Raw genomic sequence first — 15,435 nt, 5'->3', positions numbered from 1 at the left:
ATTGATAGGACATGGGTGTCACTGGCTGGGCCAGCATTTATTGCTCAGTCTTAGTCGCCCTTGAGATGGTGGTGGTGAGCTGCTTTTTTGAACTGCATTTACAAGTTCGCTGATGACACCACCGTTGTCGGCCAGATATCAAACAATGACAAGACAGAATACAGGAAAGAAAGTATTTGGTGACGTGGTGTAAAGATAACAATCTCTCCCTCAACATCAGCAAAACTAAAGAGCTGATCACTGACTGTAAGAAGCAGGGAGGAGGACAGGCCCCTATCTATGTCAATGGAGCTGAGATAGAGATGGTCATGACCATCAAGTTCGTAAGAGTGGCGATCACAAGCAATCTCTCCTGGACCTTCCAACCACCCACGTTGATGCAATGATCAAGAAGACACAACAACACCTCCTCTTTTTCAGGAGGCTAAGGAATTTTGGTATACCCAAAACGATCTTCACTAACTTTTACAGATGCACGATAGAAAGCATTCTATATGGATGCATCAAGGCTTGGTACGGCAATGGCTCTGCATGGGACAGTAAGAACTACAGAGAGTTGTGAACACAGCCCAGACCATCATGCAAGCCAATCTTCCATCCATTGGCTCCATCTACACTTCTTAATGCCTCTCAAAGGCAGCCAACTTCATCAAAAACCCCGACCACCATAATCTCTTCCAACCTCTTCCATCATGCAGAGGATATAAAAGCTTAAACACATGGACCAACAGGTTCGAGAACAGCTTCTTCCCCGCTGTTATTAGACTCCTGAATGGACCTCTCAATTTTCAAATTTAATGTTGATCTTTGCATTTTGTATGCCTTCTTTACAGCCATAACTTTGTATTGCACACTTTGTTCAATCACCCTATGATCTTTGTATGGTATGATCTGCCTGTACTGCTCACAGAAGAGAACTTTTCACTGTACTTAGGTACATGTGACAACAAGAAATCAAGTTAAAAAAAGATCAAAACTGCTACAGTCCATATGCTGGAGGTAGAGCCATGATGCTATTAAGCAGGGAATTCCTAGTTTACTAATTTAGGTTCTTAGTTACTCGTTCACCTTTAGTTAAGTATACTACAATACATCTGTAATCATTGATAATGCTTTTTCTCACTGATTCTTCTTGTACAATTTTGCAAAGCCTGAAGCTTTTTGTTGTATTGCGCTTCCTGATGTACTCTCTGTTATAGAGGTATAAAAGTTAGTTTGATAATGGCTGCCTGCTGTAAACCTTTTTTTAGTCTTACTCAGTGCAATAGATAACAATTTATACGTTTGATCGTTGAAAATGACTTCAAACTAATGAATTGTCAGCTGTATGCTTTGTTACTGCCTTGTGAGACGAAAGGGGACTGGCTTCCCATTCTGTCCACCTCTCGGTTGACTGTGGCAACTATTTATAAAAAGAATTTTCTTGGCAATTCAGTGAGAAGATACTCATTTAGATGTTGTAACTATAAAAGTCGCTTAGAAAAGACAGGTTTTCTTCTAAGACTTTTTTCTGAAAGAAAGGAAATAGTGTTTGTTGTTGTTAACGCTTGATAGATTAGTTTAAAAAAGATTAAAATCACTCCAACTCTCACTCACACATGCAACCAAAACTCTCTCATACACAGGCACACACACGCGCTCCTGTAAATTAATGTATTTGGATGGTTTCCGGCTGTGTTGGGTATTTTGTTTTCCCTGCGTACAAAGTCAATTTAATGTCTCAACAGACAATCTCTGTCTCTTCCTCTGACAGCTATCTTTTCTTTCGCTCCTCATGGGCTAGGGAGAAGGGAGGGTTGGAGACAAAAACAAGGGTGGTACCTCTCAGCAGTCGCCGCTTGTTCTCTATCCCTGACCCAATAGGCCATTCAGCCCTTTGAGCATGCTCCACCACTCCATGAGGCCATGCCTGAACCTTTTACTTGACCACCATTTTCCCGTACTATCCCCTTGTTATGTCTCTTGATGTCCTGAATCTGGGGAAACCTATCAATCTAAGTTTTAAAACACTTAATTCTAAGCCTCCAGTGACAACTGGGGCAAAAATTCCAAACTTTCACCACTCTCCGAGTTGAAGATATTCCACTTCCTCGCCTGTCCTAAGTGGCCTGTCCTTATCTGTTGGGCCACATGATAAATGCAGCTTCCTCGGCCATCAAGATTTAAACCCTGAGTCAAAGAGTCATAGAGGGCTGCAGCACAGAAAAAGGCCCTTCTGCCCATCAAGTCTGTGGCAGTCAAGAACAACCTAACTACTCTGATCCCGATTACCAAAGCTTGGCACATAGCCTTGTATGCCTTGGCATCACAAGTGTACATCTAAATACTTCTTTAATATTATGAGCACCTCTATCTCTACCACCCTTATAGGCAGTGAGTTCCAGATTCCCACCACTTACTGGGTGAAAATATTTTTCCTCATATCCCTTGTAAACCTCCTGCCCCCCCAATGTAAATCTATCCCCTCCCTCACCTCCCACCCCCTACCCCCACCTCCAACTCCACCCACAGCACAGGTCATTGCTCCCTCCACCAAGGGGAAATATTCCTTCTGTCTACCTTATCTATACCCCTCATAATTTTATATGTGTCAACCATGTCCCTGTCAGTCTCCTCTGCTCCAAGGAAAACAACCCCAGTCTGTCTAATCTCTCTTCAGAACTGAAACATTTCAGCCCAGGCAACATCCTGGTAGATCACCGTCTGCACCCTCCCCAGTGCCATCACATCCTTCCTATAATGTGGATTCCAGAACTTCACACAGTACTCGAGCTGTGGCCTAACCAAATTTTATGCAGTTCCAGCATCACCTCCCTGCTCTTAAACTCCATGCCTCCGTTCCTAAAGGCAAGTATACCATTATAACTTCTTAACCAATTATCTACCTGCTACCTTCAGGGACCAGTGGACATGCACACCAAGGTCCCTCTGATCCTCTGTACTTCCCAGGGTCCTACCATTCATCGTGAATACTTTCCTTGTTTGTCCTGCCCCTGTGGAACATCTCACATTTATCTGGATTGAATTCCATTTCCTGTTGAATAGCCCATCTGTCCAGCCTATCTATATCCTCCTGTAGTCTAAAGCTATCCCCCTCACTACTTATCACCTCGCCACTTTTCATATCATCTCCTACATTCAAAGCTAAATCATTTATATGTACCACAAACAACAAAAGCCCAACTCTGATCCCTGTGGAACCCCAACAAACACAGGCTTCCAGTCACAAACACACTTGACCATCACTCTCTTCTTCCTGCTGCTCAGCATTCTGGATTCAATTAGCCAAATTATTTTGGACCCCATGAGCTCTGAGCTTCGCTATCAGTCTCCCATGGGGAATCTAATCCAAAGCCTTGCTGAAGTCCAAGCAGACTACATTGAACATATTGCCCTCATCTACATACCTGGTCACTGCTCCAAAAACTTTAAACAAGTTAGTTATTAAGATGTTGTTAAACTTGAAAGGGTTCAGAAAAGATTTACAAGGATGTTGCCACAATGGAGGGTTTGAGCTATAGGGAGAGCCTGAATAGGATCGGGCTAATTTCCCTAAAGCATCGGAGGCTAAGGGGTGACCTCATAGATGTTTATAAACGCATGAGGGGCATGGATAGGGGTAATAGCCAAGGTCTTTTCCCCAGGGTAGGAGAATCCACAACTAGAAGGCATAAGGTTTAAAGTGACAGGGAAAAGATTTAAGAGACCGAAGGGGTAATTTTTTTCACACAGTGGGTGTTGTGTGTATGGAACAAGCTGCCAGAGGAGATGGTGGAGGCTGGTACAATTACAACATTTAAAAGGCATCTGGATGGTTACATGAATAGGAAGAGTTTAGAAAGATATGGGCCAACTGCTGGCAAATGGGACTAGATCAGTTTGGGATATCTGGTTGGTGCGGGCGAGTTGCACTGAAGGCTCTGTTTCCATGCTGTATAAATCTATGTCTCTATGATCACGGTCAGACACGTTCTCTCCTTAACAAAACCAAACTGACTGTTCTTGATTTAATCCCTGCATCTCCAAGTGCAGCTTAATTCTATCCCTCAGAATTGCTTCCAACAGTTCCCCATATTTGAGGTTAGACTGAGTGACCTGTAGTTTCCAGGTTTATCCATTGTGCCCTTCTTGAATAATGGCTTCTGGCTCAGAGACCGGGAAATTACACACTGCTCCTGAGATCTCCACATGCATGGAATGTACGTATAAACTTGCAGCTCTGAATTTTCTCATATTAATCTTGCAGAACGCAGATGGGTGGAGGGACATGTCAAGCTGAATCCATCGTTGCTGTCTAAAAAACCACTCAGAGAGATCATTAGCTAAGAAATTGGGCACAGCATGGGTGATATGCAAGCAGCAGGAGATGAATTTCCTGCAGGCTTGTCAAATTATAACCACAGACTTTCCCTGTGTGTCTAGTGTAGGGGCTTTAATTGTGGTGCGTATTGTCGGAATTGAGAACATGTCAGACAATTTGCACTGAGTTATCTTGAGCTTTTTTTTACCTCTGGTTACAGTTACACCAGTAGCCTAGGAGAAGAAACCTCAGCATTGCACTCAGTGACATCATTACTTCATCGTGCACTGGAACAGAGGGTAGATGTTGGAGGGCTCTTTAGGAGTTGAAACAAAGTGAGTCACCTCTAGTTGTGCAATGGTAAAGACAGTGGCTCAGGAAGGGTGAGGTTCTTGCTGAGAGGAGGCATAGAATCATCGTGGGGCCATGCTGAATCACCTCAACCACTTTGAGTTCACAGGGCTGTCAATGGAAAGAGAATCATTTGGTCACGCAAGCTAGTGCAACAGTTGATTTAAACAAAAACCAAAATTGCTGGAGAAATTTGACTTGATGTTTCAGATCCAGTGACCTTTCTTCAGTGACCGGAAACATGAACTCTTGTTTCTCTGTCTACACATGCTGCCAGACCCGCTCGGTTTCTACAGCAGTTCTGCTTTTGTTTCTGATTTCCAGCATAAGCCGTTTTTGTTTTGTTTTATGCAACAGCTACCTTGCTTCCCCGAGGAAGCTATGTACCAGTGTTGGTGTTAAATACTGTCATTGCAAACCAGCAATGAAGCCATGCCATGCTGTGGACCTAGCACATCTGGTGGGCAGAAGGGCACATTGTCTTCATCACACACACTCACTGCAACTTCAGCACTTTCAATAAACAGGCCACACGTCAATTTCCATTTGGTAGTCATTAAGCCATTATTTACAGCACTCCTGACAGATGGTTGTTTACTTCTTTATTTATAAGTTCAATGAAGCATCAAGAAAAGAATGAAGACCTTGTGAAGCTGTAATTTTATTTCTGATTTCTCCAAGTACATTTAAGCGACTCTAGGACAGGCACATGGATGATAGTAAAATGTAGGGTTTTCAGGGTAATTTGATCTTAGAGTAGGATAATAGGTCGGCATAACATCGTGGGCTGAAAGGCCTGCACTGTGCTGTACTGTTCTATGTTCTATGTTCTATGTAAGCACACTTCTCTTCATCCTTCCTAACATGTACCTAACCTTGTGGCTGCTCCTGTAGACAATGCAGCATGCAGCACACCTCAGCAACTTTTAAAACTTAACTGGAATATGCTGTACAGTGATCTACACATCAGAACTATTAATTAATGTTTTCTTTTTAAATTCGTTCATGGGATGTGGCTAAGCCAGGAATTACTGCCCATCCCTGATTGGAGAGGTGACAGTCAACCACATTGTGTGGATTAGGAGTTAGATGTAAGTTAGGCCTGGTAAAGATAGCAGATTGCCTTCCCTAAAGAACCTTAATAAATCAGACAGGTTTTTACAACAATCGATCATGGTCACCATTAGGCAAGCTTTTTACTCCAGATTTTGTTTTTTCTATTGAAGTCAAATTTCACCATCTGCCATGGTGGGATTCAAACCAATGTCTGTAGAACATTCACCTGGGGTCCTGGATTACTAGCCCAGTGAGAATGCCACTACATCAATCCCTCCTGTCTTCATATGTCAAATGTATGCTGAATGCTGTTCCCACCTCTCGAATTGACGTCATTTAGATGTCCTTCCCTGGAACAGGCTTCAATAGTTAATGAGCAGCTTGCAGTGATGTCGTGAGCCATATTTTGAATGGAGAAACCACTGTGTCTGAGCAGCTGAATGCCCAAAGAGACTTTTCAAGAGTTAATGAAGTTCCAATAAGACATAGCTGAAATAACTGCTCAAAGGCTGGTATCCCATCACCAAGTCACCCTTTATTTACACGTGCATAGAACATGATACCGACCCAGCTAGCTTAGAGCCAGCTCCTAGAGTGAACAAACCCCTGATACTCCAGTTCTTATCTGTCAGCCAGGGCTGTCTTATTGAACCAGGTTAGCAGCCCCAATCAGGGAACTCATACTCTATGAGATCCACTTGGCTGACCTCGTTACTCTCACTACAGTAGCCACTGTGACTGCTGCTGGAACAGTGAGGGAGAACTTCAATTCAGAGCCATCACTTTCGAGAGCCAGAAAAATGACTTGGGTGTGGGAGGCTGTGGTACAAAGCATGTACGTTGATGTGCACGAATGTGACTAGATTTCATCTGGAGCTTAGAACATGAGCAAAATTTGCCAAAGCTTTACTGATATAACAAACAAGACGGCACATTAATACAGACATGAAGCATGTTTTAGTTGCATTGAAGTGAAACAAGTTGGTTAACATAGACTCCTGAAGAGGATAAATTACATATTGTTTGAAAAAATTATCTTGTCTTTCCTCAACATTAAGCAGGCTAACATGCTGAGCGATTCCAATATTTTTCCCATTCACTTCAAATTTCTAACATCTGTAGTCATTTCAGTTGGCATGGTGGCTCAGTGAATAGCACTGCTGCCAGGGACCCGGGTTTGATTCCACCCTTAGGTGACTGTGTGAAGTTTGCACTTTCTCCCCATGTCTGCATGGGTTTCCTCATGGTGCTCCAGTTTCTTTCCACAATCCGAAGATGTGCCAGTTAAGTGGATTGATCATGCTAAATTGTCCAGGGATGTGTAGGCTTGGTGGATTAGCCATGGGGAATGGAGGATTATAGGGTTGGTGGTGGGCCTGGGTGGGATGCTCTTTGGCTGGTTGGTGTGGACTCTTTGGGCTCAATGGCCTGCTTCTTCATTGTAGGGATTGTATGATTTTTTTTGCTTAAAGAAAGATGGCTTACATTATAAGTGAAAGTGTTTGTGTGGTAGTCTAACGAAGTTATTCACTGTATTAACTTTTGGAAAATTAAATTATCAAGAAAGAAATTTCGTCCTATCTAATCATTACTTTATCCTGGAGATTAACTTTCGTTTCTTTTCACTCTTTGATTTAGGTGCTGGATGTGGGCATACAGTCATTGGCCCTGAAAGTGGTACTCTGACTTCCAAGAATTACCCTGGCACTTACCCGAATCACACCTTCTGTAAATGGGAGCTGCGAGTTACATCAGGGAAGGGTATCATTCTGAGGCTTAGTGACTTGAACATTGAGTACACGGAGGACTGTTCATCCAGTTCTTTGAAAATCTATAGTTCATCATCTGCTAATATTAGCCATGGTAAGGAGTTAATGTACTGAGTAAATTTGTCAATGTGTCATATCGTCTAAAGGGAACAAGGCACATTAAGAAAACGTGGCCAGGTATGTGTTAGCACACAGCCATTCTGATTTTTATTATGGGGCTGGATCACGATGGCTAGTGGGAGATTTTGATTGGAATACAATGTTTTTGTGATACATCTAACTGTTCCATTTGAAAGAATGTTATATTTTAGCATGGATGAATGTCTTACTGACTGAAAGGTGATCTGCTGTGAACCCAGTCCCTGAGCATTCTTGTAGCAAGTTTCAGAAGTGTTGTACTTCAGGGGATTGCATCATACTGCAGAGCTAAGTACATGCAATGAAGTGCAAGAAGTATTTTTGCGTACCACTGGGCGGTGGGGGATCTGTACATGGTCGTCTCCCCACTTTCCATCAGAGGCCCTGGGGTGAAGGGTGCTGCACTCAGCTGTACCATGCCTCCACAGATTGCAGCAGTTCACAGATTCTCAGCCCAACTGTTTATTTTGTGGTGCTGTGGAATCTGTTTGTCATGCATTTTTCGGATGTAGGTGATTTTAGTTATTCGAAACGCCTTTTGTTGTGCTTTTGGTTGCACTGCAGCCCCGCGTTCCTGATCTTCAATCATCTTGTGTGGGGGGGGAGGGGTGCACGGGTATGGGCAAGTCAGAGGATTTCCCCGTGGGCCTCCTCCTGGGCTTAGCTAACTTGGCTATTAACAGGATCAGGTAGTGGCTACAGGGGGTATCATAGCTTCTGAGTGTCTGCCCTTCCACGACTGCATTCATTCCCGCATGTCTTTGGAGAGGGAGTGCATATTGTCCACCAATACTCCAAATGTTTTTAGAGAGAGATGGGCAGTGCCCTATCTCCCCTGCCTCCCCCTTTTGACTTAGCCCTCTCCATTTGTCCCCACCTGTCCCTCACATTTGGTGATCTGCATTGACCCTTAACGGGCTTTGCACATCAATTAATCAGTTGGAAAATACGAGTGATTTACTGGTGGTGGTTAAAAGATGAAACGAAGTGTACCACAGGGTGAAGACCAAAAGAACTGTGGATGCTGGAAATCAGAAACAATACAGAAATTGCTGAAAAAACTCAGCACGTCTGGCAGCATCTTGTGCAAATACCATGGTAGTTTGGTGATGGGGAAAAAAATTGCTCGGTTGTTTCTAAGAGCACTTCAAGATATGGAAAAAAAAATGAACGTGTCCAATCTGTAAAATCATTTAGATTTCAAAGTCCTCAGCAACATGGTTTTGGAGGGGTTTTGGTAGTTGCTGTTTCTGTGTTTAGATGCCATGAACAATTTTGTGTGCATAAGCATCAGTTTAACTTCACACATGGCATATGCAGTCATTTCTTCATGTACACGCGTAAGGTAATAATTTACATCAAGATAGGTAGTTTGCAGCACAGTCATGAGTTTAGAATCCAAAAATAGAGTAATCATTAATGCTATTTGTCCTGTAATGCTATTTGCTATATTTCCTTTGTGATAAAAAAAACTGCTTTCTATTGTTCTAACCATTTGTACTGTGCAAGTCAGTTATCTGTGAATATTGCAACATCCAGGAACTCTTCAGAGCACATTAGCTAAATTCAAGGCCCACTATGGGTTGCTGTGTTTGGTTCTGCCTACTATTGGGGTGGGACTTGTTGTGAGGTTTTCACTAGATCACGCAAAACAATTAAAGGCCAGTTACTGTTAGTCAGACAGAGAGAAAGAAGAGCAGACTCCATGCATGAGGAGTGCCGGTAATGCTCAGAAGGGCAAGGAAGGCCACTCGGTCTGTATTGTTGGGACTCAGAAAGAAATCTCACTTGCTGCTTAATGGTTCTGTGTAGTTAAGACTCAGACGTCCTGAGGGCAGTAGGTGCAGCTGAGTGTTTTGCACTTAGGACTTGGGAGAAGTCCTGGGAACAGTTGGGTGGAGGAGTTGGAAGTAGGGTAGAATGCTGAAAAGAAGCCTGTGAGAAATTCAAAATTCAGTGCTACAGAGAGTGGGGTGAAAGAAGACCACAAGCAGTATTTGCTTGGTGCACCAAGAACTGGGGAAACCTGGGGGCAGTACTAGCTTGGTGAAGCTAGCTGTCTGCAGAAACCTTAGAGTTGCACCTGAGAGTTAGTGATGGAGGTCAGCTTCTGGAACCCAGGAGACAGTAAACCCAGGATAAGAGGGTGAAGAACTAGGGTGTGAGAAATTATTAAGGCAATCTGTTGATGTAACAACATTTGAAGGAGTTAAAAAGCTAGGTTTTTGCAAGAGAAGAAATGGGAGTCCTTAAAACATGTCAATGGGATTTAGAGACCCTTGGTGTCACTAACACCTGGGGTTTACTAGGAAATCCATAGGATTTGCTAATGATGTGCTCTGGAAGGAATTCTAATTCTAGGAAGGACTGGACCAGGAATTTACAGGCCAGCCAGTCTAACCTCAGTGGTGGGGAAATTATGAGCATTCTGCACGTCAGTTTACATTTGCACTGGAGACATAGATTAAACTGGGCTGGTCAGCATAGATTGTTAAGTGAAGGTCGTGTTTGACAAAGTAATCAAGTTTTTTGAGGAGGTAACCAGGAGTGTTCATGTGGGTAATATATTTGTTGTGATGTATGTGGACTCGAGCAAAGTTTTTGATAAGGTACCTCATTGTTACTCATGTGTTTCAGGTTAATTCTGGATGCCAGAATATAAATTGCATGTAAATATATGCATTATAGGTTGTATTACTGTTTAAATTTGGATAGTAAAATGTATTATTGTTTGTTCAAGACCTGGAAATTTTGGGCTTTAATTGTGCTACCTGGAATCTCAAATTTTGTTTTAAAAATATGCTCCTGGTCCCAAGCCAGATCATATACTGTAGCTGCCAAAATTATGTTTTCAGTCATTAGCATGAGTCATGAATGCTGTGTTGCCTGCCTGGTGCCAGGGTTAAGGACATCTCCTCGGGGCTGGAGAGGAACTTGGTGAGGGATGGGAGGAACCCAGTTGTTGTCACCTATGTTGGTACCAATGACATTGACTGAAAAGAAGGTGCTGCTGAAGGTTTTGAACAGTTTGAAGCAAACTTGAAAAGCAGGACCTCCAAGGCAATAATCTCGGGATAGCTACCCGAGCCACAGGCAAACTGGCATAAAGTAAATAAAGTCAAGTAGATATCAGGGGCCCTGGCAATAATTTTCAAATCCTCTCTGGCCTTAGGTGAGATACCACCGGAACATTATTGAAATGTCCCATTAACTGGGCAATTACAAGCCAGTCAGTCTAACCTTCGTAGTGGGAAAGTTATGAAAATTTTGAGGAACAGATTATATCAGCACTGGAGACATGGATTTACCTGGGATGGTCAGCATGGATTTGTTAAAGGAAAATAATGTTTGACAAATTTGGTCAAGGTTTTGAGATGGTAACCAGGACTGTTGATATGGGTAAAACATTTAATGTGGTCTCTATGAACTTTGGCAAGGCTTTTGATAAGGCACTTCATGGCAGACAGCTCAACCAAGTAAAAGCCATTAAGATCCAAGGCAAAGTAGCATATTGGATTGAAAATTAGCTGAGAGGCAGGAAGCAGAAGGTGATGGTAGAGGGATATTTCTGTGACTGGGAGGCTGTGTCCATTGGGGGTCTGCACGGCTCAGTGCTGCTGCCCTCACTGTCTGTGGTGTACATTATTGATTCGGACTTAAATACAGGGATATGACCAAGATGTTCACCGAGACATGAGAATTGGTCTGGTTGTAAATATTGAGGTGGGTAGCCATATACTGCAGAAGGATATCAATGGACTGATGGACAGATCAATGGCAAATGGGAGTCAACCTAGAAAAATGTGAGGTAATGCATTTTGGAGAGCTGAGTTGGGAAGGAATTAGGTAGGACCTTGGAAGATACTGAAGATTAGAGGAACCTTGCTGCGCCTATCCACAAATCCCTACAGGAAGAGCAGAAGCTAGATAAGTTGGTACAGGAGTCATGTGGGATATGTGCTTTTATTAGCCAAGACAAAATTGCGAAGATGTTATACAGTGACTATATAAAAAGCTGGTTAGGCCAAATCTAGAGTATTTATTAAATATTCATTTATTTGGTTAATTATGGGTATCACTGACTGGGCCAGCATTTATTGCCCATCCCTAGTTGCCCTTGAGAAGGTGGTGGTGAGCTGCCTTCTTGAACTGCTGCAGTCCAATGGTAGACCCATAATGTCATTAGGGAGGGAATTCCAGGATTTTGACCCAGCGACAGTGAAGGAGCTGTGATACATTTCCAAGTCAGGATGGTGCGTGGCTTGGCGGAGAACTTGCAGGTGGTTGTGTTCCTATATGTCACTCTAGATGGTGCTGGTCGTAGGTTTGGAAGATGCTGTCTCAGGAGCCCTTGGTAAATCTCTGACATTCCAGATAAACTTTGTTTCTGATTTCTGACATTGAGCATATTTCCCTGTACTGTGGATGACTTTGTCACAGCTACCCATTTGATTGTAGCAGATCTACTGGGTGGGTGGGTTGGTTGCAGGCAGCACAAATCAATGATTCTCCCATTCTCCCACCACTCTTGCTGCTTACTGCTCTACGGTCTAATGATAGTACAATTTCACAATTCTCTGCCTCATTTTCAAATCCCTTAGGGATTTCACCCTTCCCTATCTCCGAATCTTCTCCTATTACTCCAATCTTCCAACTTCTCTGCACTTATCCAATTCTGGTCTCCTATGCATCTCTGATCTATGATTCTATTTTTGGTGGCAGTGCTTTTACTGCACGTGCCCTATGCTCTAGAATTCCCTCCCTAAACCTATCCGCATTGCTCTTTCCTCCTTTATTGATGCATTTCATAACATAACTCCTTCACCTGGTTTAACACCTCCTTATGTGGCTTGTTGTCAGATCTGGTGTGATAGTGCTCTTGTCAAATAAAAATTAAAATAAAAAATAAAAATTAAAAACACCATATAGATGCAAGATTTTGTTATATTTATCGTATGTTTTTCTGGTGATATCGGAATATTCTGTGTCTGTGTGTTATTTGTTAAATTTCTGTCAATTGTTCTGTGTTTCTTTTGTTTATAAAAGAGGCACACAGCCGATTTCACAAAATGATGGTGTAAAATTTGAAAAATGCGTGTTTATGCTTACTAATGGGGCCATTACAAATGGTTTCTGCTGCTTTATAATACAAATAGTGTGATGTGAATCACAAGCTGGAAAAGAAGAAAGTCTGTGTTCTAGTTTCTGCTGTTGGTGGTGAGCTGTACACATCAGCCAGAAGTTACTGTCCTCTCTCAAGGAGGGAGTCCGGGGGTGGGGGGGCGCGGTTTGCGGTGGTGTAGGTCGAGCGGAAGGATAAAGAATAGGGGGTCGTCAACACTCTCCTGCCTCTGCCCCATTGAGGCTGAGGTGGGAAAAGTCTCACAGACAGGTTTTTTTCTCCTCCTACCAATGATGGGCAGAGATTCTCGTGATGTCAGTAAATCCCTTCACTACGAACTGCCTTATACAGCAAGTGAGACCCTTGTCATCTGGACTAAGTACCAACCATTTACAAGGATTGTTGTCAGGTTTAGAGGGTTTGCATTATAGGGAGAGGCCACCTAGGCTGGGGCTATTTTCCCTGGGAGATCAGAAGCTCAGGAGTAACCTTTATACAGGTTTATAAAATCATGACAGGTGTGGATAAGGTTAATAGCCAAGGTCTTTTCCTCATGGTAGGGAAGTCCAAGACTAGAGGGATCGGTTTAAGGTGAGAGGGGAAAGATTTAAAAGACACCTGCCAGAGGAAGTGGTGGAGGCTGGTACAATTACAACATTTAAAAGGCGTCTGGATGGGTACATGCATAGGAAGGGTTTGGAGGATATGAGCCAAATGCTGGCAAATGGGTCTAGATTAATTTAGGTCATCTGGTTAGTATGGACAAGTTAGACTGAAGCATCTGTTTCTGTGTTGTACATCTCTACGACTCTATTTCCTACTTCCTTGACCCAGAGAAGAGATAAATGAATGGAAGGTTCTTTCTCCTGATTGCAGCCCAGGAATACCTGTTGGAAATGTACGTGTGTGAGCATGAAATAAGACTGAAATGAGTTCAGTCACCTCAGCCACCCAATGATGGCATTGTCTGTCAACATTCTCCATTGCAGTAGACACAAGGAATGATTATTCTGTGTAAAATTTTAAAGAGAGGCAAGATTGTTTGTGGGTCTTAACCTCAGCATGATGTAATGCCTTCAGGGCAGGAAATATGTCTTTTAATAATAGTTCCTAACAATAATAATTCTTCCAGCATGATTCTTAAAAGGAAAATCATTGGCTATTAGTGTTGAGCTACAGTCAACAAGATGGAACTAATGTAAAGTGCACAAACAAATACTTTTGTGAAAGTAAATTAGCCACAACATTTTCAAGGATTATGCAACAATTCAAAGTTGCTTTCATTTCAATTTTATAAATTATAATTATAAAATGGTTATTTTAATTTTTTGCATAAAGAAAATTCCCAGAAGAATCACAGATGTTCAGAAGGAGGCCAATTGGCTTAACTCTCCAACAGAGCGTTATAACTTTGTGCCAATCTCCTGTCTTTTCCCTTTACTCTTGCATGTTGTTTGTATTTTAATAATCATCCAATTCCCTCTTGAATGCCTCAGTTGAGCCCCCTCCATCACACTTCCAGGCAGTATGCTCTAGACCCCAACCACTTGCAATGTGATAAAGCGTTCTTTCTCAAGTTGCATTTACTCTTTTTGCAGATCACTTTGAATTTGTGCCCTCTCATTCTCGATTCTTTCCCAGATGCAAGCAGACTTTTTAATTACAAAACTCCAAGGTAGTTGATGACTCTAAGATAAGTAGTGTAATTATTTGCTTTATTTGGGCTGCCTTAGTTGCCAGAGCATTTCTGGACTATGAGTCTAATCTAAGTTTAGTTTTTAAAAATTAAGCAGCATTTTATTGGTATATTTCTCTTGTATTTATGAATGAGAACATTCCAGGAAGAAAAGTTGATGAGATTCATGAAGAATGGTGTTTAGCTGCTGCCTAATTCTCCAATAGCATTGCGGGTTTGAATGACACTGGAAATACAGCAACAAGGAGATGGCTGATTTCAAGAGCTGATACTTTGATTCGTTAATGTAATGACAGCAAGTGATAAACAAATGGGAAGATGCGTAAAATGAATTAACAATGCACTGTCTGTTTCAGCCTGGTGCCTTAAATGAATTATCTATTCGATTTCAGTACTTCCGATCACTACCCCACTACCAGTCCTCTCACCTCAGACATAGAGTGTGGATCCAGCACAGAGAATGCTGGAGAAACTCAGCAAGTCTCGCAGCATCTGTGGAGAAAGAGTGAATGTTTCAAGTCCAGGATGACTTTGTCAAAACTTTGACTTTAACTGATTAATTGATTTATTGTCACGTGTACCGAAGTACAGTGAAAAGCTTTGTTTACAAGCGATACAGGCAGACCACAGTAAGAAAAGGATGTACAGATCAAAAAGACTTAGACAGAGACATACAGGTTACATTGCATAGGGCGTGCGCTAGGCAAGATCAACGTTAGCAAGATCAGCATTATCTGAGGCTAGAGAGTCCATTCATCAGTCTGGTAATGGCCAGGAAGAAGCTGTTCCTGAACCTGCTCATTCGTGTGTTCAGGCTTCAGAGTCTTCTGCCTGCCGGAAGAGGTTGTGTGAGATCGCTACCGGGGTGTGATGGGTCTTTGATGTTGGCAGCCTTTCCACGGCAGCGAAGTGTGTAAATAGAGTCCATGGATGGAAGGTTGGCTTCCGTGATGGCCTGGGCTGGGCACACCACCTTTTGTAGTTTCTTATGGTCCTGGGCAAA

General features: G+C 42.5%; 1 protein-coding gene across 3 annotated transcripts in view; it reads left to right on the top strand.

The window, feature by feature from the left end:
• The window catches only part of si:dkey-34d22.1 (discoidin, CUB and LCCL domain-containing protein 1), a 127,603-nt gene that overhangs the window by 28,347 nt on the left and 83,821 nt on the right, over positions 1-15,435 (top strand). For 2 of the 3 annotated variants that reach the window (XM_048613158.1, XM_048613160.1), the window contains exon 2: positions 7,346-7,570. The exons of the other annotated variant lie outside the window; for it this stretch is intronic. In XM_048613158.1, coding sequence (XP_048469115.1) covers positions 7,346-7,570 — 225 coding nt within the window. The remainder of the gene's footprint in view (positions 1-7,345; positions 7,571-15,435) is intronic. 3 annotated transcript variants of the gene reach the window in all.

Source organism: Rhincodon typus, chromosome 27 (assembly GCF_021869965.1).
Source record: "Rhincodon typus isolate 14 chromosome 27, sRhiTyp1.1, whole genome shotgun sequence".
Taxonomy (NCBI): Eukaryota; Metazoa; Chordata; class Chondrichthyes; order Orectolobiformes; family Rhincodontidae; genus Rhincodon; species Rhincodon typus.
The sequence above is the reverse complement of the archived record's forward strand: the minus strand, read 5'-3'. Positions and strand labels throughout refer to the sequence as shown.